At 46.8% G+C, this 22,985-nt stretch overlaps 1 protein-coding gene across 1 annotated transcript in view; it reads right to left on the bottom strand.

The window, feature by feature from the left end:
* GUCY2F (guanylate cyclase 2F, retinal) overlaps positions 1–22,985 on the bottom strand; it is a 78,475-nt gene that overhangs the window by 16,625 nt on the left and 38,865 nt on the right. Inside the window, exons 14-17 of the mRNA XM_054387283.1 lie at positions 22,777–22,951; positions 10,863–10,961; positions 3,806–3,900; positions 264–349 (exon numbers count right to left, since the gene is read on the bottom strand). Coding sequence (XP_054243258.1) covers positions 264–349; positions 3,806–3,900; positions 10,863–10,961; positions 22,777–22,951 — 455 coding nt within the window. The remainder of the gene's footprint in view (positions 1–263; positions 350–3,805; positions 3,901–10,862; positions 10,962–22,776; positions 22,952–22,985) is intronic.

The raw sequence follows: 22,985 nt of genomic DNA on the forward strand, positions 1-22,985 counted from the left end.
TGGTGCTGCATCTCCAAAGAACTACAGGGGAGATGCAGCAAGTTGCCATCAGACTTCTTGGGAACTGTGATCAGTCTGAGGAGCTGAAGAAACTTCATCACTTCTGAGTCCCAGTACTGTGCCTGACAATGTAAGTCACCTAAGGAAAATGAGGTGGACTTGGCAAACAGCCAAGAGAGCCATGGAGAGACAGCTCTTCAGCCTCTGAACTCCAGCAAGGACCTTTTACTGATTATATTGAACAGAAATGAAGTCATACTTACCCTGGCTTCATCTCAGGAGGTTTAGGCAAGGGCTTCAGAAAGCCTTTTTTCCCAACAAGCCAATATGTGTCTTCTATTCCTTTACCCTAAAATAAAAACCAAAAACCCAGATAGTGGCTCCATGTCCCAGTGGAGGCCAGGGACAAGCAGAGTCCCTCAGGGCTCAGTCCTGGGACCAGGCTTGGTCAACATCTTTGTGGGTGCCATGGACAGTGGCATTGAGTGCACCCTCAGCAAGTTTGCTGCTGACACCAAGCTGTGTGGTGCAGCAGACAGGCTGGAGGGAAGGGATCCATCCAGAGGGACCTGGACAGGCTGCAGAGCTGGGCACAAGCCAACCTCAGGAGGTTCAACAAGACCAAGGGCAGGGTCCTGCAGCTGGGTGGAGGCAATGCCAAGCACAAATGCAGGCTGGGCAGGGACTGGCTGGAAAGCAGCCCTGAGGAGAGGGACTTGGGGGTGCTGGGGGATGAGAAGCTCAGCAGGAGCTGTCAATGTGCACTTGCAGCCCAGAAAGCCAAGCAGAGCCTGGGCTGCAGCAAGAGAAGTGTGGCCAGCAGGGCAAGGGAGGTGATTCTCCCCCTCTGCTCAGCTCTGCTGAGACCCCACCTGGAGTACTGCATCCAGTTCTGGAGCCTCTATTCCAAGAGGGATATGGAGATGCTGGAAGGTGTCCAGAGAAGGGCCACCAGCATGAGCAGAGGGCTGGAGCACCTCTCCTATGAGGACAGACTGAGAGAGTTGGGGCTGTTCAGTCTGGAGAAGAGAAGGTTCTGAGGTGACCTTGTGGCCTTCTAGGATCTGAAGGGGGCTACAAGAAAGCTGGGGAGGGACTTTTTAGGCTCTCAGGTAGTGACAGGACTGGGGGGAATGGAATAAAGCTGGAAGTGGGGAGATTCAGAGTGGAGGTGAGGAAGAAGTTCTTCCCCATGAGAGTGGTGAGAGCCTGGAATGGGTTGTGCAGGGAGGTGGTTGAGGCTCCATCCCTGGAGGTGTTTGCAGCCAGGCTGGATGAGGCTCTGGCCAGCCTGCTGTAGTGTGAGGTGTCCCTGCCCATGGCAGGGGGGTTGGAACTGGCTGATCCTTGTGGTCCCTTCCCACCCTGACTGATTCTAGGATTCTATGATAGAGAGCAGCCTCCTGACTACCCTCTGCTCAATACATACCTTCCTCACTGGTTTTCTGAGGGCTTCCTATCTACCTAGAGACAGGGTATGGCTGGAAACCTGGGGTTGTCCTTCACAATGGTTCAGGGATGATTGGAATTTCACTATCATAAAAGAGGAAGCCTTGTTCAAATTGCCATTTACAGATGACCCTCATTGATCTGGGTCAGTGAAACTCCACAGAAATGAGAAACCAGAGGATCCCTAATCATCTTCTGTGAAAGCACTAACAGCATTAATTGAAAAAATTTCACAACGGTTGCTGGGCTGAGTATCAGAATAACTCCTCCTCTCCCAGCACTGATGGTTTAGCTTTTCAGATGAGATACATCTGATGAAGTACAGGCATCCATGTCAGAGGCAATCACCCTTGACTGGAGGAATGAAGGCAAACAGATGCTTTGAGGGCAACATTCATCTACCCATGAAATGGATGCTGAAAGTAAGTCAGGTTAATATGCTCCTAAAGTGCCAATTTATCTTCACTAACTATGTAAAGGTTTCTTTCCATTGATTAAACCTGGGGAAATTACCTCAGATCTCCACTTGCAGACATAGCACAGAATCACAGAATGTCAGGGGCTGGAAGGGACCTCAAAAGCTCATCCAGTCCAACCCCCCTGAGAGAGCAGGAGCACCTAGATCAGATCACACAGGAACACAGCCAGGTGGTCCTGAATATCTCCAGAGAAGGAGACTCCACAACCCCCCTAGGCAGCCTGTTCCAGTCTTCTGTCACCCTCAAAGTGAAAAAAAAAAATTTCCTTATGTTTCCATGGAACTTCCAATGCCTCAACTTCCACCACTGCCCCTTGTCCTGGCATTGGGCATCACTGAGTAGAGCCTGGCTCCATCCTCTTGGCACTCACCCTGCACATCTTTATCAACAGCAATGAGGTCACCTCTCAGTCTCCTCCAAGCTCCAGAGCCCTCAGCTCCCTCAGGCTCTCCCCATAAGGAAGATGTTCCACTCCCTCCATAATTTTTGTGGCTCTGCACTGGACTCTTTCAGGCAGTTCCCTGAGGTCCTTCTTGATCTGAGGGGCCCAGAACTGGACACAATATTCCAGATGTGGCCTCACCAGGGCAGAGCAGAGTGGAAGGAGAACCTCTCTCAACCTGCTAACCACTCCCCTTCTAACACACCCCAGAATGGCACTGGCTGTCTTGGCCACAAGAGCACATTGCTGGCTCATGGTCAACCTTCCAGCCACTAGGACCCCCAGGTCCTTTTCCCCTTCACTGCTCTCCAGCAGCTCAGTCCCCAACCTGTGCTGCTCCATGGGGTTGTTCTTTCCCTTGGGTGCGATGATTCCACCTCTCATGAAGAATTGTTGAGGGATCAGGGCCCACTTTCAGACCTCTTACTCTAGGTATTCAAGGCAAGCAAAGCTCTTACTTTTCTCTATGGACTATGTAAAGGAGGAAATCATGAGGCCAGCAGGATCAGGGAAGTGATCATGACTCTGTACTCAGCACTGCTCAGGCCACACCTCAAACAGTGCTTTCACTTTTGGGTCCTCACTACAAGAAAGACATTGAGGTGCTGGAGCATCTTCAAAGATGATGAAGCTGGTGAAGGATCTAGAGCAGTGAGGGGTGGCTGAGGGAAGTGGGCTTCTTTTGGTCAGGAGAAAAGGAGGCTGAGGGGAGACCTACTTGCTCTCTACAACCACCTGGAAGAAGGGTGTAAGGAGGTGGAGATCAGTCTGTTCTCCCAAGTAACAAGCAATAGGACCAGAGGAAATGGGCTCAAGTTGTACCAGGGGAGGTTAGGATTGAATATTAGGAAAAAATCCTTCCCCAAAAGGCTTGTCAATCCTTGGAACAGGCTGCCCAGGGAAGTGGTGGAATCATCATCCCTGGAGGGATTTAAAAGCCATGCAGATGTTGTGCTGAGGGGCATGGCTTGGTGGTGACTTGGCAGTGCTGGGTTGATGGTTGGGCTTGATGATGTTCACAGAAACACAGAATTGTCATGGCCGGAAGGGACCTCAAAGATCACCCAGTTCCAACCCCCCTGCCATGGGAAGGGACACCTCACACTAGATCAGAGCCACATCCAGCCTGGCCTTAAAAACTTCCAGGGGTGAGGCTTCTACACCATCTTTGTTTGTCTTCCAAACAAAACCATGGTATGATTCCAAAAAGCATAAGCTTCTCTCAAGGCTGGACTAAACTATTTAAACTCAGCACACACAGCTGGGTCCTGTGGCCTTTCAATAATTACCTCATGGACTGGAACCACTGGTGGGGGCAACTGGGGAAGGATCCAGCAGAAGAGTGGTGGAAGAAGGCCAAAGGAGCTTAATTTGAAAATTCCTTAAACAAGAACCTTGCCCTGTGGAGCATTTCACACAGCCCCAGCCTTCTTACCTTCAGTTCTGTTTTTCCTCTAGGTATGATTTCATAGCCTTCATTCAGACTCTGAAGGGTATCCACAGTGCTTTGGCTGACATGAATCCTGTAAGCTGGGAAAGGAAAACAGAACAGCTGGGTCACTGTACTGCACACATGCTGGGAAGTCCCCACTGCTTTATACTGGCAAGGAAAAATGCTTCAAAACATGGCAGGTGTGTAGCTGGGAGTAGCTGTGTGGTGTTCCTCTATGTAGAGTTTGATGCTAATGGATGGATCCTTCCAGGGAGGGTTGGAACAAGCACAGGGTGGGAGGAATCATTGAGGAGAGGCTGAGGGAGCTGGGGGTGTTTAGCCTGGAGAAGAAGAGGCTCAGGGGAGACTTTATTGCTCTCTACAACTACCTGAAGGGAGGTTGTAGCCAGGAGGGCTTTGGTCTCTTCTCCCAGGCAACCAGTGGCAGAGCAAGAGGACACAGTCTCAAGCTGTGTAGGGGGATGTTTAGGCTGGAGGTGAGGAGAAAGTTCTTCACAGAGAGAGTGGTTGGCCATTGGAATGGGCGGCCCAGGGAGGTGGTGGAGTCACCATCCCTGGAGGTGTTCAAGAGGGGATTGAACGTGGCACTTGGTGCCATGGTTTAGATAGTCATGAGGTGTTGGGTGACAGGTTGGACTCGATGATCCTTGAGGTCTCTTCCAACCTTCTTGATTCTATTCTATGATTCTATGATTGAATCACTTGGTTGGAAAAGGCCTTAAGATCATCAAGTCCAACCATAACCTAACACCTCTCTGTACACAACTGTTAGACCATAGAATCATAGAATCAGCCAGGTTGGAAGAGACCTCCAAGCTCATCCAGACCAACCTATCACCCAGCCCTATCCAATCAACCAGACCATGGCACTAAGTGCCTCATCCAGGCTTCTCTGACATGGTTTAGTAGTCATGAGGTCTTGGGTGACAGGCTGGACTTTGATGATCCTTGAGGTCATTTCCAACCTTATTGATTCTGTGATTCTGTGATCTCCAGGGTCAGTGACTCCACCACCTCTCTGGCAGCCCATTCCAATGGGCAATCACTCTCTCTGTGAAGAACTTCCTCCTGATATCCAGCCATGTTCATAAGCACCTCACCTAAACATATTTCATACACCTCCAGGGATGGTGACACCACCACCTCCCTGGGCAGCTTGTTCCAGGGCTTGACAACCCTCTGAGGGAAGGTTTTCCTAATATCCAATCTACACCTCCCCTGGTGGAACTTGAGGCTGTTTCCTCTCATCCTATCACTTGTTACCTGGGAGAAGAGGCCAGACCCCACCTTGCTACAACCTCCTTGCAGGAGATCTACACTGAGGACATCCTGGGGAAGGATACCAAGCAAACCAAGTATAGAAGTGCAGCTTTTAATGTGGATGGCAAGAGGTTTTTCAGCAACATTGTCAGCTGCAATTAAAAGTGGTTGGGCTTGTCTATTGCCACAGAATAACAAGGGAGTAAGAAAGAAAAATAAAACAACCAATTGCCCTCTTCCAGACACCTAATGCCGTTTGAAAGTTGGGATGAAGAGCAGAAAGCTGGAGTTTGCAAGGGAACACAAAGAAAATGTGGCTGTGCCTCTAGATCCATTTGGGTTTTTCAGTAGCTGATTCCATCCAGATGTGCCATTAACAGTCTAGACATGGAAAGGGCAAAGGTGGAGATTAGCTTCTTCTCCCAGGTAACAAGTGATAGGATGAGAGGAAACAGCCTCAAGTTGCATCAGGGGAGGTTTAGGTTGGGCATTAGGGAATGTTTCTTCCCCCAAAGGGTTGTCAAACCCTGGAACAGGCTGCCCAGGGATGTGGTGGAGTCACCATCCTGGAGGTATTTTAAAGATATGCAGATATCACAGAAGCACAGAAACATCCAGGTTGGGAAAGACCCTCAGGATCACCAAGTCCAACGAGAACCCCACTCTGCAAGGTTCATCCCTAAACCATAGCCCCAAGCACCACATCCAAAACACCTTTAGACACATCCAGGGTTGGGGTTTGCTGTGAGAAATTTTTTCCTACTGTCCAGTCTAAACCTACCCAGTCACAGCTTGAGGCCATTCCCTCTTGTTCTATCTCTAAATACCTGAGAGAAGAGACCAGCAACAGCCTCTCCACAATGTCCTTTCAGGTAGTTGTAGACAGCAATGAGGTCTCCTCTCAGCTTCCTCTTTTCCAGACTAGCCATCCCCAGCTCCTTCAGTCACTCCTCATAAGATTTATTCTCCAGGCCCTTCCCAGCTTCCTTGCCCTCCTCTGCACTTACTCCAGCACCTCCACATCTCTCCTGTACTGAGATGCCCAAAACTGGACACAATAATATGATGCTGAGGGATGTGGTTTGGTGATGACCAGGGAATGTTGGCTTCATGGCTGGAATCAGTGATCTTCAAGGTTTTTTCCTATCTAAATGATTCTATCTTTGTTAAATTCCCATCCACCCCTGTTTATTTTACAGCCATTGCTGGAACTCACTGAGATTTGTTGCTCTGCTGGAGTGACATAACCAGAGGATGCCCTTATGGTGATAGGCTGCAGGAGTTGGGGTTGTTCAGCAAGGAAAATAGAAGGCTCTGGGGAGACCTTCTTGTGGTCTTCCAGTACCTGAAGAGAACCTTCCAGAAAGCTGTGAAGGGACTTTTGATAAGGGCTTGTAGTGGTAGGATGAGAGGGAATGGATTGAAGCTTGAAGAGGGGAGACTTAGACTGGAAATTAGGAAGAAGTTCTTCAGAGTGAGGCAGGTGAGACACTGGAACAGGTTGCCCAGGGAGGTTTTAGATGTCCCCACCCTGGAGGTGTTCAAGGCCAGGGGGACAGAGACTTGAGCAACCTGGTCTAGTGGAAGGTGTCCCTGCCCATGGTGAGGGATTTGAAACCAGATGATCTTTAAAGTCCCTTCCACCCCAAACCATTCCATGACTCTATGAATGTTTCTAAATAATTTCCCCCCTAAAATAGTTTTCTTTGTTGTTCTTTCTGTTGAGCTTGTATTTCCAAAGTGTCAAAAACATTCCCTTTCCCCTTGAAGGACGAGCCATGAGCCAATTCCATTTTACTTGCAGGATAATCAGAAAGAAGGATGTCAGTTCACGTGTGTAGAGGAAGACCACACAGCTTTGAGCTGCATCTCCTGAGACATTAACCTACTGCTAAACCTTCCTGTTGCTGTGTATTTAGCTCCACATCTACTACTGTCTGAGGATGCTCTGCAGTGCTCCTGCTGTCTCCTTTCTGCATGGGACTTTACTTCCAAGAGTCTAAACTTGGAAATCCTTCAAATATCTGTCTTGCCATCAATAATCTGCTATCCAAGTATTTCCTCCTCTCCACTGCTTTCCAAATGCAATCCTTGCCTCTTAAAATAAGCCAGCCATAATCACAAGAAAGGCAATTTCCCTTTATTAATGATTAGCCTAATTGTTAGTCTTAATGAGTGCAATCAAAATCACTGGAGCTGGAAATGTGAGGGTGGTATGAAAGAGTGAATGAGTCCTGGTGTGGCATCAATACTGCAACACATTTCTGGCTAGACCTCAAGTTTTTCATATTAGACACCACAGGCTTTGGGTAGCTTGCAGACCAGCCAGCACAGGTAATTTCTTAGAGCTGTGGAAAATATATCAAAAGGGAGATCAGAGACCAAAGATCAAAATGTATGAGATCTTACCTTTGGAAATCAGCCTGTACTGACCTCCTGAGCATCAAAAGGAAATTCCAAACACATCCAGGGCTCTGATTCTGCTGTCCCCCACTGTGCCATCCACATATGCTGTTTGCATATCCCTGTCTTAGGACAGCACCAAATGTACACACAGGACTGAAAAGCAGGTAAATGGTTCTTCTCCACCAGCTCTTTTTGCATATCTCAAAGTCCCCAGGCACAGGACAGAAAGACTCACCTGAGAGGTGGCATTGTCTTATCTGGTGCAGCTATTGGCTCTGCACATGTACACTGTCATTTTTTGACTGGAATTATGGAATCACAGGATGGATTGAGTTGGAAGGAACCTTAAAGACCATCTGTTCCAACCATCTTGCCATGGACAGGGACATCTTCTGCTAGATCAGGTTGCTCAAAGCCCCATCACCCCCTGACCTGAACACATCCAAGTATGGGGCATCCACAACTTCTCTGGGCCAATCTTTCACCATCTTCATACTGAAAGAGCTTTTTCCTTGCATCTAATCTAAACCTCCCCTCTTTCAGTTTAAAGCTTCTTTTTCTATCCTTGCACCCCCTGGACAAAAGAATCTCTCCTCATCTTTCATGGAGCCCCCTTTATGTACTGGAAGGACACTGTAAGGTCTCCTTGGATCCTTTTCTTCTCCAGGCTCAACAACCCCAAAGCCTCAGGAAAACAAAGGCAAGACTTTGAGGGAAAAAAACAACACAAACATCAACCCACCAAGAAAGACATAACAAAGACTTGAAGAGGGATAGAAGTTGGAATTTGGCAGGGGGGGGTTGGAAGTAGATGATCCTTGAGGTCCCTTCCAACCCTAACAATTCTGTGATTCTAAGTTTAAGGACTTTGTTAGGACCTGCCAACCCTTCTCTGTGGAGTTGTTATTGCTGATAAATGAGGCCACTAAAAAACATGACCTTCATGGTGCACAACATCACTGCATGTGCTCTGTTTTTCTCTCTCTCCAGCATGATGGAAACTGTGCCCACACACACTTCTACCCTTGCCATGTACTGGCCATGACCAGTAGGTGCAGATGGTGAGACTCTGGCACAGGTTGCCCAGAGAGGTGGTAGAAGACCCATCCCTGGAAACATTCCAGCTCAGGTTGGATGGGACTCTGAGCAACCTGATCTAGTTGCAGATGTTCCTGCTCACTGAAGGGGGAGTTGGACTAGATCAACATCTTTGTGGGTGCCATGGACAGTGGCATTGAGTGCAGCCTCAGCAAGTTTGCTGATGACACCAAGCTGTGTGGTGCAGCAGACAGGCTGGAGGGAAGGGATCCATCCAGAGGGACCTGGACAGGCTGCAGAGCTGGGCACAAGCCAACCTCAGGAGGTTCAACAAGACCAAGGGCAGGGTCCTGCAGCTGGGTGGAGGCAATCCCAAGCACAAATGCAGGCTGGGCAGGGAGTGGCTGGAGAGCAGCCCTGAGGAGAGGGACTTGGGGGTGCTGGTGGATGAGAAGCTCAGCAGGAGCTGTCAATGTGCACTTGCAGCCCAGAAAGCCAAGCAGAGCCTGGGCTGCAGCAAGAGAAGTGTGGCCAGCAGGGCAAGGGAGGTGATTCTCCCCCTCTGCTCAGCTCTCCTGAGACCCCACCTGGAGTACTGCATCCAGTTCTGGAGCCCCTGTTCCAAGAGGGATATGGACATGCTGGAAGGTGTCCAGAGAAGGGCCACCAGGATGAGCAGAGGGCTGGAGCACCTCTCCTATGAGGACAGACTGAAAGAGTTGGGGCTGTTCAGTCTGGAGAAGAGAAGGCTCTGAGGTGACCTTCTTGTGGCCTTCCAGGATCTGAAAGGGGCTGCAAGAAAGCTGGGGAGGGACTTTTTAGGCTATCAGGTAGTGACAGGACTGGGGGGAATGGAATAAAGCTGGAAGTGAGGAGATTCAGAGTGGAGGTGAGGAAGAAGTTCTTCCCCATGAGAGTGGTGAGAGCCTGGAATGGGTTGTGCAGGGAGGTGGTTGAGGCTCCATCCCTGGAGGTGTTTGCAGCCAGGCTGGATGAGGCTCTGGCCAGCCTGATGTAGTGTGAGGTGTCCCTGGCCATGGCAGGGGGGTTGGAACTGGATGATCCTTGTGGTCCCTTCCAACCCTGACTGATTCTATGATTCCATGATTCTAGATGACCTTGATGGTCCCTTCCAGCCCAAACCATTCCATGATTCTATGGTTTTATTTTACTGTGAAGAACAACTCTGAATTAAAGGTTCTCAGCACTGACTGCAAGTACAATCCACCCCATGTAGGAGAAATCTAGGGAAATATTCAGGTTGATTTTGGTTGATGGGACCCAAATCAGAGATCTATAGCTGGCAAACATGGTCCTAAAGCTTGACCTGTGATGGCAAAGCTGATGACCTCCCCTTCACAGCCTTGGAGGTCTTTAGGAAAAGCCTGGATGAGGCACTTAGTGCCATGGTTTAGTTGATTAATTAGGGCTGGGTGACTGGTTGGACTTAGATGATCTTGGAATTCTCCTCCAACCTGGCTGATTCTGTAATTCAAGCTGTACATCATTTGCCTTGCTGCTTTCTTCAGAGCTGGTTCAGGTGCAGTTTCACAGAATCACAGAACCACAGAATCAACCAGGTTAGAAAAGACCTCAGAGACCATCAAGCCTAACCTATTACCTAATACCCAACACCTCCTGACAACTAAACCATGGCTCCAAGTGCCACATCCAGTCTTTTTTTGAACACCTCCAGGGAGGGGGACTCCACCACCTCCCTGGGCAGCACATTCCAGTGGTTAGTTACTCTTTCTGTGAAGAACTTTCTCCTCACCTCCAGTCTAAACCTCCCCTGGCACATCTTGAGATTGTGTCCTCTTGTTCTGGTGTTGGTTGCCTGGGAAAAGAGACCAACCCCCACCTGGCTACAACCTCCTTTGAGGTAGTTGTAGAGAGCAATGAGGTCTCCCCTGAGCCTCCTCTTCTCCAGGCTAAACACCCCCAGCTCCCTCAGCCTCTCCTCACAGGGCTGTGCTCCAGACCTCTCCCCAGCCTCGTTGCCCTTCTCTGGACATGTTCAAGTATCTCAATGTCCTTCTTAAGTTGAGTTGTCCAGACTCAGTACTCAAGGCGTGGTCAAACCAGTGCTGAGTACAGGGCAGAATGACTTCCCTGCTCCTGCTGGCCACGCTATTTCTGACACAGGCCAGGATTCCATTGACCTTCTTGGCCACCTGGGCACACTGCTGGCTCCTGCTCAGCCTACTGTCAACCAGTACCCCCAGGTCCCTCTCAGCCTGGCTGCTCTCCAGTTTGTAACTAAAGATGTGCATTTCTCCCTCTCTCTTGGGAAGTTTGTTCAACCCCCAGCCCAGAGACTGTCCCAGATACTCACGCAGTCCTGTGGACTCCATCCGTGATGCTGTGTTCACTGTGTCTCCAAAGAGGCAGTACCTTGGCATGGTAAGCCCCACCACACCTGCCACACAAGGCCCTGCAAGACATGTCATCTGCAGAATCCAGATGGGAACTGCACAAATCAAGCAGTTCACCCACAAGCACACCTCTTCTTCTCCTCTGATATTCAAACCCCGCTTACAGACAGAGGAAAATGCTTTTTAAAGATCTCATTGAGCTTGGTTCTTGCTACAAGTGATCAACAAATGATAGAATCATTGAATTATCAGGGCTGGAAGGGACCTCAAAGATCAGCTAGTTCCAGCCCCCCCCTGCCATGGGCAAGGACACCACACTACATCAGGCTGCTCAGAGCCACATCCAGCCTGACCTTAAAAACTTCCAGGGATGAGGTTTCTACCACTGGGCAACCTGTTCCAGTGTCTCACCACCTTCATGGTGAAGAACTTCTTCCTAACATCCAATCTGAATCTACCAATTTCTAGTTTTGTTCCATTCCCCCCAGTCCTATCACTATCTGACACCCTAAAAAGTCCCTCCCCAGCTTTCTTGTAGCCCCCTTCAGATACTAGGCCACAATAAGGTCTCCTCTGAGCCTTCTCCTCTCCAGACTGAACAGCCCCAGTTCTCTCAGCATGTCTCCCTAGGAGAGGTGCTTCAGCTCATCCTCTCCTCTGATATTCAAAACCCACTTAGAGACACAGAACAGAACCTTTTAAAGATCTCATTGGTCTTGGTGCTTTCCACAAACATCACTCTGGATTGCACATTGGCGTTTGATGACTGAGAAAGGTCTCACATGGTAGGACTCAGTTCACCATCATCTGGGAGAAATTCATTCAGAGTTCATGGAAGCTCAAGGACTATCTCAATCTCATTTTTAAAAGACTTCCTTTTCCATCTGAGAAAAGTAAAGTTCAGATTCTGAGACATGCCCTGTTGCCCAGTAAAACAGGCTTGAAAATCAGCTGTGGAAGTCCAGAGATGCTGGCAGCATTCTGGACCACCCTGTGTCCCTTCCTTGGAAAGGAAGACATCGTTAGCCTGCCTGTCTAGCCAAAAACTGTTTGTTTTTCCTCTTTCTCATTCTTTAGACAAGATTCACTCCCTTCCAAAGTAGCTCCCAAAGAACCAGTGCCAAGTTCTCAGGGAGAGGTGCATGTGTAGGATTCATACAAACATGCACACACAGAGAGCTAAAATGTGTGACAGCCAAATAGCACAGACAACTGTCAGCTGGGGCATTTGGCTTAGCTCGTGTTTGGATTGTGGTCTGAAGGATGAGATGTTGAATTTCATCGCCCACAGCTGAAAATATCAGGCTTGTGAAATGAACATACTAGAAAAAGAGAAAAAAAAAGAAAAAAAAAACCCAGAAAAAAGAAAAAAAGAAAAAAGATGAAGGAAAAAAATGAAAAAGAAAAAGGAAAATTTAAAAGAAAAATAAAAAGAAAAAAGAAAAAGAAGATTTTTTTAAAAAGAAAAGGAAAATAAGAAAAAGAAAAAATAAGAAAAATAAACAGAAAAAAAAGAAAAGGAAAAGAAAAAAGAAAAAGAAGAAAAACAAAAAGAAAAAAGAAATAAAAAAGAAAAGGAAAAGGAAAAGGAAAAAAGAAAAGGAAAAAGAAAAAGAAAAAAGAAACAAGAAAAATAAAAAGAAAATTATTTTTTTAAAAAGAAAAGGAAAATAAGAAAAAGAAAAAAGAAAAATAAAGAAAAGAAAAAGAAAAGGAAAAAGAAAAATGAAAAGAAAAAAAAATTGAGAAAGAGAAAGAAAAAGAGAAAAAAGAGAAAAAGAAGCAGAGAAAGAAAAAGAGAAAGAAAAAGAAAAAGAGAGAAAGAAGAAAGAAAAAGAAAAAGAAAAAGAAAAAGAAAAAGAAAAAGAAAAAGAAAAAGAAAAAGAAAAAGAAAAAGAAAAAGAAAAAAGAAAAAGAAAAAGAAAAAGAAAAAGAAAAAGAAAAAGAAAAAGAAAAAAGAAAAAGAAAAAGAAAAAAAAAAAAAGAAAAAAGAAAAAAAAAAAGAAAAAGAAAAAGAAAAAGAAAAAAAAAAAGAAAAAGAAAAAAGAAAAAAAAAGAAAAAGAAAAAGAAAAAAGAAAAAGAAAAAGAAAAGGAACAGAAAAAAAAAAAGAAAAAAAAAAGAAAAAGAAAAAGAAAAAGAAAAAAGAAAAGAAAAAGAAAAGAAACAGAAAAAGAAAAAGAAAAAAAAAGAAAAAGAAAAAGAAAAAAGAAAAAGAAAAAGAAAAAGAAAAAGAAAAAGAAAAAGAAAAAGAAAAAGAAAAAGAAAAAGAAAAAGAAAAAGAAAAAGAAAAAGAAAAAGAAAAAGAAAAAGAAAAGGAAAAAAAAAGAAAAATAAAAAAAGGAAAAAAGAGGAAAGAAAAGGAAAAACTAAAAAAGGAAATTAAGAGAAAGAAAAAGAGAAAAAGAAGAAAATAAAAGAAGAAAAAGAAAAAGAGAAAAAGAAGAAAATAAAAGAAAAATAGAAACATTAAAAAGAGAGAGTGCTCTGAGCAATGTGAGCAGACAAAAGAGCCTCAGGCTCTTCCAGTGGAAGCATTTATGTCATATTTCTTCTCAGTCTCTGTCTGGGTTTTCAATGTCATGGTCCTTCAGGGTTAAGATTTAGCAAAATTTACATCTAGGACATCTTTTCCCATGCAAAGGTTGCAAGAGATGTGAATGAAGTACATCAGAGAGTGGCAAGGGTTGGAAGGGACCTCTGGGGATCATTGAGTCCAACCTCCCTGCTAAAGTAGGATCACCTAGAGCAGATGGCACAGGATGGGGTTCAGGTAGGTTGCAAGAGAAGGAGACTTCACCACTTCCACTGCTCCATCATCCTCAAAGGAAAGAAGTTTTTTCCTTATGTTTAGGTGGAACTTCTTTTGTTCTGCCCATTGCTCCTTGTCCTGTCACTGGGCACCACTAAAAAAAGTCTGGCCCCATCCTTTTGATCCTTTGGCTGTTGATCAGCATTGAGAAGATCCTCCTTCAGTCTGATCTTCTCCAAGCTAGACAGACCCAAGCCTCTCAAACTCTCCTCATAAGAGAGATGCTCCATCTCCCTCATCATCTCTGTAGCTTGTTGGAGTCTTTCCAGTAGTTCCTCATCTCTCTTGACCTGGGGAGTCCAGAACTGGACCTAATACTCCAGATATGGCCTCACTAGAGCAGAGCTGGGGGGACAACCCCACTCCACACTCTTCTTCATACACCCCAAGAGACTATTGACCTTTTTGGCCACAAAGGCACGTTGCTGGCTCATAGTGAACTTGTCCACCAGGTCTCCCAGGTCCTTCTCTGTATAGCTGCTTTCCAGCAGGTCAACCCTTAACCTCTCCTGGTGCAGGGTGGCTTTCCTCCCCAGGTGTAGGACTCTACACATGCCCTTATTGAACTTCATGAGGTTCTGCTCCAACCAACTCTCCAGTCTGTGCAGGTCATACATCAGCAGTTAAATTTTTCACAGGAGAAAAACTACTAAGTGAAAATGTTGAAAAAGTTGCTTAAATAATACTAATACTAATAATAATAATAATAATAATAATAATAATAATAATAATAATAATAATAATAATAATAATAATAACAACAGCAGCAGCAACAACAACCACAACCTAATTTAGATGTGGTTATTTACTTGCTTTAGGACAATGGAATTTGACTAAGATTTTCACATTCTTAGTTGGAAAAAGTGATGCTTCATCCAGTTCTCAGATACATCCTAAAGACAGGAGAGCAGCCAGGCAGAGAAGGACCTGGGGGTACTGGTTGACAGTAGGCTGAACAGGAGCCAGCAGTGTGCCCAGGTGGCCAAGAAGGTCAATGGCATCCTGGCCTGGATCAGGAATAGTGTGGCCAGCAGGAGCAGGGAAGTCATTCTGCCCTGTGCTCAGCACTGGTTAAACCACACCTTGAGTGCTGTGTCCAGTTCTGGGCTCCTCAGTTGAAGAAAGATGTTGAGATGCTGGAACATTTCCAGAGAAGGGCAACAAAGCTAGGGAGGGGTCTGGAGCACAAACCCTGTGAGGAGAGGCTGAGGGAGCTGGGGGTGTTTAACCTGGAGAAGAGGAGGCTCAGGGGAGACCTCATTGCTGTCTACAGCTACCTGAAGGGAGGTTGTAGCCAGGAGGGGGTTGGTCTCTTCTCCCAGACAACCAGTGAGAGAAGGAGAGGACACAGTCTCAAGCTGCACCAGGGGAGGTTTAGGGTTAGGGTTAGGAAGAAATTCTTCCCAGAAAGGAAGATTGGCCATTGGAATGAGCTGCCCAGGGAAGTGGTGGAGTCACCATCCCTGGAAGCATTTAAAATCAGACTGGATGGGGCACTTAGTGCCATGGTCCAGTTGATTAGATGGTGTTGATTAGATGGTGATAGGTTGGACTTGATGATCTTGAAGGTCTTTTGCAGCCTGGCTATTTCTGTGATTCTGTAACAATGAAACTCCTTAGCTGAAACCTGTGGGGAACTGTGCAAGAACCCTTCCTGCTGTGACCTCTGAAGAATCCAAGTAGGAGGATTTCCACCTAATTTACAGAGGATGCAAACTGTGAGGTGAGAGAGATTTTAACTCCTGGCTCATGAAAGATAGTGATCTTTAATCTTATTTAAAGATTAAAGTGGGGGAAAAAAAGAGAGGAAAAAACAATTTATACCAAAGCTGTTGCAAGGACTCAAAGAGCTTCTCTGGGTCACACACAACATGCTGGAGATCAGGAGAACCTGATTTAATGTTGGAGTGGGGTTTTTACTGCCACTATGTTGTGCAGCTCTCAGAATCTCTTCTAACTTAATTCCCATCCTTATCAGTAGTCACTAATTTGGTTCAAGCTCCTCAGAACAGGAGCTGTATCCACCAGAGGAAGTTTCTTCAGGGTCTGGTGTATGAGTACTTTAATAGCACAACTGTTAAGGCATTGTTGGTACTCCTGGGTCAAGGACTTTACCTTTACCTGCCTGGTCCTTAATGTGAGCTCAATGATGTGACACATGCATGCAAAAAGGGTTGTGCTGGAGACTTTTAAATCCATGTTTCAAGAAGAACTTTCCCTGAGAAAATACAGCACCACCTCCCTTCATCTTGAGATGATGCCATGACAGAGCCACTCAAACCTCAGTAAGGATCAAAGCTCCTTCAGTAAGGAGGTGTTGCAAGGACACAAAAAAGTGATTCTGGTCCACTGACCTCAGTGAGGAGAGTTTGAGTCCTGTTTTAAGAAGCACAAATAGGGACAGCTGAATTCCTGCTGTAGTTGGTGGAAGCTAAGTCAATAAAGTCAACTGAGCTGTGAAAGCCTTTCCACTCCTGCACCTGAGCATCTATTCAGAGTCCACCATCTGTCCACCAAATCCCCACTGATCACAAACTGAGAGCAGATCACAGATTCACACTGAATCACAGAATGTCAGGGGCTGGAAGGGACCTTGAAAGCTCGTCCAGTCCAATCCCTCTGCCAGAGCAGGATCACCTACACCAGATCACACAGGAACACAGCCAGGCAAGTCTTGAGTATCTCCAGAGAGGGAGAGTCCACAACACCCCTGGGGAACCTGTTCCAGTGTTCTGGGAAATAATTCTTCCTCCTGTTTTCATGGAATTTCCTATGCTTCAGCTTCCACCAATTGCTCCTTGTCCTGGCATTAGGCATCACCTAGCAGAGCCTGGCTCCATCCTCTTGGCACTCACCCTGCACATCTTTATCAACAGGAATGAGGTTCCTCAGGCTCCTCCTCTCCAAGCTACAGAGCCCTCACCCTCTCAGTCTCTCCTCATCAGGAAGATGTTCCACTCCCTTCATCGTTTTTGGGGCTCTGCACTGGACTTTTTCAGGCAGTTCCCTGAGGTCCTTCTTGAACTGAGGGCCCCAGAACTGGACACAATATTCCATATGCAGCCTTAGCTGGGCAGAGTAGAGAGGGAGGAGAACCTCTCTCAACCTACTGACCACAACCCTTCTAATCCACCCCAGGATGCCACTGGGCCTTCTTGGCCACCAGAGCACATTGCTGGCTCATGGTCAACCTCCTATCCACTAGGACCCTCAGGTCCTTTTCCCCTTCACTGCTCTCCAGCAGCTCAGTCCCCAACTTATACTGCTACATGGGGCTGTTGTTACCCAACACTCCTGGAAGCATTTCCACATGGATGCCTAAATTTAGGTTTCCTACTCAGTCAGTGCAATCTTCTAACCTTTTCTGCAAAGCTCACAACCAAGTTAGGGTGAAGTGCTGTCTTTCTAGAGTAGAATCACAGAATCATAGAATGGTCTGGGTTAGAAGGGAAGTCCAAAGGTCATCATGTCCAAGTCCAAGCAGGGGTATCCTCAACTAGATCAGGCTGCCCAGATTACTGCTTTTACTCCTGTTCTCCTGATACAGTTGAAGAAGTTCTCCACCATGGGAGTGGTGAGACCCTGGAATAGTTTGCCCAGGGAGGTGGCTGAGGCTCCATCCCTGAAGGTGTTTAAGGCCAGGCTGGATGAGGCTCTATCCAGCTTGATCTAGTGTGAGGTGTCCCTGCCCATGGCAGGGGGGTTGGAACTGGCTGATCCTTGTGGTTCCTTCCAACCCTGACTGATTCTATGTCCCTGCTGAACACAGCAGGGTTGGACTAGATGACCTTTAAAACTCCCTTCCAAGCCAACCCATTCTATGATTTCTCTTGCCAAAGGTTCTGAGTTCAAAACCAACTCTACAGTGTAAGCATTCCCAAAGGATGTCTCTGTGTTGAAGGCATCCAAAAGTTAATTTGCTCACTGCCTTTGCTGCCTGTGTGTGTTCCCCTGTGTCTAGACAGCTTCAGCAAAGGGCTAAGAAAAACTTCCAGCAATAGATCTCCCACAGTAACAAGTTTCAGAGGAAAGCAGATTCCCTGTGATGAGAACACCATGGCCTCATTGTTAATTACACAGGCTCACTGGTTTGTTTTGAGATGGCTTTCTGCCATGGCTTGCAGGGTCACTTAATGAGCCATGTTGACCAGGACTCTGCAACCACCATCAATGGTGCCACAGAGGTTAATAAGCTTGATTGAGGTGCAAGGCTCCCTGAAAGAGAGCCTGACCAACACATAGATCTTCTTCAGTCTCCATGGAAAAGGTTGTCTTCACACCACCACTCCCCTGACTGTCCAGCTCCAGCCCAGACATGGTCAGCGTGGGATCAGCTGAGTCAGCTGAATTTTTCTGGATGTGCAGTCAAGGCAAGAGGAGGACAGCCAAGATTCCAGAGTGCATTTTAAGCAGGGGAGGAACTGCAGACCAAACACTGGTCTTCCTGTCCTCTTTGCCTTACCCAGCCCATAGGCATGGGCCAGTGAAACTTCCCAGAGGTGCAGCTCTCCATCGGGGTTGGAGGGATGCAGGCAGTCTGTGTCCAAATGGCATTTACTGCTTTTTCAGAGAGGGGATCATGAGTTCTTCTTGGCACCAGCTTCCAGAGAGCAGCTGACCTGAAAACCTGGTGGTCACACCCATTCTTCATCCTTTCCAGGGTAGAGAAAATGTTAGCCAGGCTCTCCTTTCCCCCAAGCTCTCCTTTCCCCCAGGCTGTTCTCAATGCTTTCATGAAGCTGGTGATTCCCTCTTCATGCTTCTTTCCTCAGGAGAAAGAGGGTCAGGGGTTAATCAAACTCTGTTGTCAGCTCGGTGGCTGAGTGAGCTGCTTTGCTTTGCAGCATGGATTTCTGGCTGCTCTCATGACAGGATGACATTGCCAGATCTGTGCAAAACAAGGTCTGGTTTCTGCTGCTTTAGAAAGAAGACACCAATTCCTCCCCCTCTTCTTCTCACACCCTACCCAATAGCTCATAGCAACTCTACTTTCCAGATATACAGAGTTCATAAAAACATGAGCAAAATTAACTCCCACACACACATCACCTAGGGATAGATTTTTGGCTGGGTGTGGGGAAGATGCATTGCAGAACTACTATGAACAGGCATCAGCAGTGGTTGCATGCCTAATCCTCCTCTTCCCATGTTGCTGGTGCTCCAGAGACTCCTGTTCTGGGCAAAAAGAAGCTGAGGCTGTAGTCTCCTTTGATTTCTGACAGAGTATAAAATCCCACAGTGCTCCTCCAACCATTCCTTAACACTTCAGACTTCTGAGAAGGGTCACCTACAATCCCTGAACTGCAAAGAAAACAGTGGGGAGAAGAGTTTTCAGAGACAGCCAGGAGAACCTGAGCTAGCAGTGTGCCCAGGTGACCAAAAAGGCCACCAGCATCCTGATCTGGATCAGCAATAGAGTGGCAGCAGGAGCTGGGAAGTAATTGCCCTCCTGTACTCAGCACTGGGGAGGCCACACCTTGAGTAGTGGGTTCAGTTTTGGGTCCCTCACAACAACAGGACATTGAGGGGCTGGAGCATGTCCAGAGAAGCTGAGGGAGCTGGGGTTGTTTAGCCTGGAGAAAAGGAGGCTCAGGGGAGACCTTCTTGCTCTCTAGAGCTCCCTGAAGGGAGATTGGAGCTGGGTGATGGGAGCTAGAGGAAATGGGCTCAAGTTGCACCAGAGGTTGGATATTAGAAGAAAATTCTTCACTGAAAGGGTTCTCAATAGGCTCCCCAGGGAGATGGTTGAATCCCTGGTGGTGCTCAAAAGATGCAGATTTGTGGTGCTGAGGGGCATGGTTTAGCACCAAACTTGGTAGAGTTAGATGATGGTTGGACTCAAAGATCTTGAAGGTCTTTTCCAACCAAAATGATTCTGAGATTCTGTAACCCCTGAAGAAGTACTTCTATGGTCTAGGAGATAAGAAATATTGATTTTAGGTCAGCTCAAGTCACAGCTCTGTTCTTGGCATATGCTGGATCACATTTTTTTCTTTCTCTACTGTTGTTTCCCAATGTGTACAACAAGGAGCAGGATACAGACTTCTGTAAAACACTTATGTGCCAAAAGTGAAGGCATTGTCAGGTGAGCAGAAGGACAAAACTCCCCTGTACTAGTGGGACAGGCTCATGGACAAACTTATTCACTGTTTGGCTTCCCACAATGGGCAGTACCTGGTACTGCAGAGGAAAAGTCAACAAGTCAACAAGAGGTTCCCTGCCCATGGCAGGGGGTTGGAACTGGATGATCCTTGTGGTTCCTTCCAACCCTGACTGATTCTATGATTCTATGATTCTGTGTCTGGGGAAGAATAAACATCTGGAGGTGTTTAAAAGACATTTGGATGAGGGGCTTAGGGACATGGTCTAACAGTTGTGCACAGGGAGATCTGAGAACCATAGAACATTTGAGTCGGAAGGGACCTTGAAGACCATCTAGTTCCAACCCCCCTGCCATGGGGTTGCTCAAGGCCTTGTCCAACCTGACCTTGAACACCACCAGGGAGGAAGCTGTCACAAGCTGCCTGGGCAACTCATTCCAGTGTCTCACCACCATTACCTTATGGATGCACTCAATGAGTGCCTTAAAAGACCTTAAGATAAGGTCTTTCCAAACCAGGCAATTCTATTATTCTCTTAAAAAAAATATTATGAATGATATAAAATCATGAAAGTTCATGTGTCTTATAAAAATACTGATTGCATGACACCAGCAGATGTCTTCTCCATTTAAAATGCTGGTCATACTCTTGCTTATGTGACTGCAGTCCTCCTGGAGATATTTTGGTTTGGTTCTGGAGGCTAATTTACACCTTGAATTAAAAAAAAATAAAAAGAACTTCCCGTCTTCTTTGTGGTCAATGGGACAGAGTCTAGTTGGAGGCCTCTGTCTAATGGAGTCCCTCAGGGGTCAGTACTAGGACCAGTACTATTCAATATATTCATCAGCAACCTGGATGAGGGCACAGAGTGCACCGTCAGCAAGTTTGCTGATGACACAAAGCTGGGAGGAGTGGCTGACATCCCAGAGGGTTGGGCTGCCAGTCAGCCAGACTTAGACAGGCTGGAGAGCTGGGCTGGGAGAAACTGGATGAAATTCAGTGAGGACAAGGGGAAAGTCTTGCACCTGGATAGGTTTGAGACTGACCTGTTGGAGAGCAGTGAAGAGGAAAAGGACCTGGGGGTCCTAGTAGGTGGAAGGTTGACCATGAGCCAGCAATGTGCTCTTGTGGCCAAGAAGGCCAAAGGCATCCTGGGGTGGATTAGAAGGGCTGTGGTCAGTAGGTTGAGAGAAGTTCTCCTCTCTCTCTACTCTGCCCTGGTGAGGCTGTATCTGGAATATTGTGTCCAATTCTGGGCCCCTCAGTTCAAGAAGGACCTCAGGGAACTGCTTGAAAGAGTCCAGTGCAGAGCAACAAATATGATGAAGGGAGTGGAACATCTTCCTAATGGAGAGAGACTGAGGGAGCTGAGGGCTCTGGAGCTTGGAGAGGAGGAGCTTGAGAGGTGACCTCAATGCTGTTGATAAAGATGTGCAGGGGGAGTGCCAAGAGGATGGAGCCAGTGATGCCAAATGCCAGGACAAGGGGCAATGGGTGGAAGCCGAAGCATAGGAAACAGGAGGAAAAATTTTTCCACTGTGAGGCTGGCAGAACTCTGGAACAGGCTGCCCAGGGGGGTTGTGGAGTCTCACTCTCTGGAGATATTCAAAACCTGCCTGGCTGTGTTCCTGTGTGATCTGGTCTAGGTGATCCTGCTCTGGCAGGGGGATTGGACTGGATGATCTTTCATGGTCCCTTCTAGCCCCTCATGTTCTGTGATTCTGTGATTTTTAATAAGCCTTTTTTTTGTGATTGTAGTTGTTCATTGAATAGGTTAATTGAATTCTACATTAGAGAGAACTGACTTTCTCTAAAACATCCTTTTTTCTCACCTATTCTCCCTGTTATGCCCTACCTGTAAAAATCCCCCCCACCCTTTCCCCTCTTCCACTCTACATTCCTGTTTTTCTGTGCTGTTTCATTTCAGAACAAAGTTACAAAGGCCTCACTGAATGCCCTCCTATCACACCAGTGAAGATCCTGTGGCACATCAAAGAGACACCCTTACAACAAAACCCTTGTGACTTAACATGTCTGATGTAGCTCCTGACTGTGACAGAATACAGAATTTCTCCCCTAAATGACACTGAACCATTTCCCTCCTCACTCAGGGTTTGTGCTTCCCTTGGAATGACCTTGTTGCTATGGCAGATTTTGAAGCATCTTCTGAGGGTGTGTGTTTTGAGGCAGGTATGGAGAAAGCATTCAAATACAACTGCAAAGGAGTTCTTTGGTGTTGAGGTAGGAGGGAAGTGTCCCTGTACTCAGCACTGGTGAGGCTGCACCTCAAATACTGGGTTCAGCCTTGGGTCCTTCACCACAAAGAGTACATTGAGGTGCTGGAGCATGTCCAGAGAAGGCAACAAAGGTGCTGAAGGGTCTGGAGAACAGGGCTGATGAGGAGTGGCTGAGGAAAGTGGGGTTGTTTAGTCTGGAGGAGGTCAAGGGACCTTATTGCTCTCTACAACACCCTGAAAGGAGGTTGCACTGAGGTGAGAGTTGATCTCCATAGTATCAAGTGATAGGACAAGAGAGCTTAAGTTGTACCAAGGAAGGTTTAGATTGGATAGTAGAAAATATTTCTTTACTGAAAGGGTGGTCAGGCATTGGTCAGACAGAGGTGATGGAGTCACTATTACTGCAGGAGTTAAAAATCAGGACATGGCTAAATGGCCATGGTGGTGTTAGGTGGACTGTTGGACTCGATGATCTCAGAGGTGTTTTCCAACCAAAACAATTCTACTGTTCTGCAATAGCTACAGGCAAGTTCACAGAAACATTCAGGTTGGAAAAGACCTTCAGGATCATCAAGTCCAACCCAGAACCCTACTCTAAAAGGCTCACCCCTAAACCACATCCCCAAATACCACATCCAAACCACCTTCAAACACATGCAGGGTTGGTGACTCAACCACCTCCCTGGACAGCCCACTCCAATGCCTGACCAGGTGGCTCTGCCTACCTGTGTGCAGCCCAATTCGTATCCTGAGGGGGATGTCTGGCATGTGCCTCATCCTGAATGTTCCCACTGAGCTGAGGATGTCCAGGGACATGTTGGCTATCTCAGCTGCATGCTTGTTTCCATTCCTTTTTGGGAGCCCCGAGGCAACCATGTAGGCATCACCAATTGTCTCCACCTAGTAAATACCTTTATATTAAAACTAAATACAT

This window comes from Indicator indicator, chromosome 1 (assembly GCF_027791375.1).
Source record: "Indicator indicator isolate 239-I01 chromosome 1, UM_Iind_1.1, whole genome shotgun sequence".
Lineage (NCBI taxonomy): Eukaryota > Metazoa > Chordata > Aves > Piciformes > Indicatoridae > Indicator > Indicator indicator.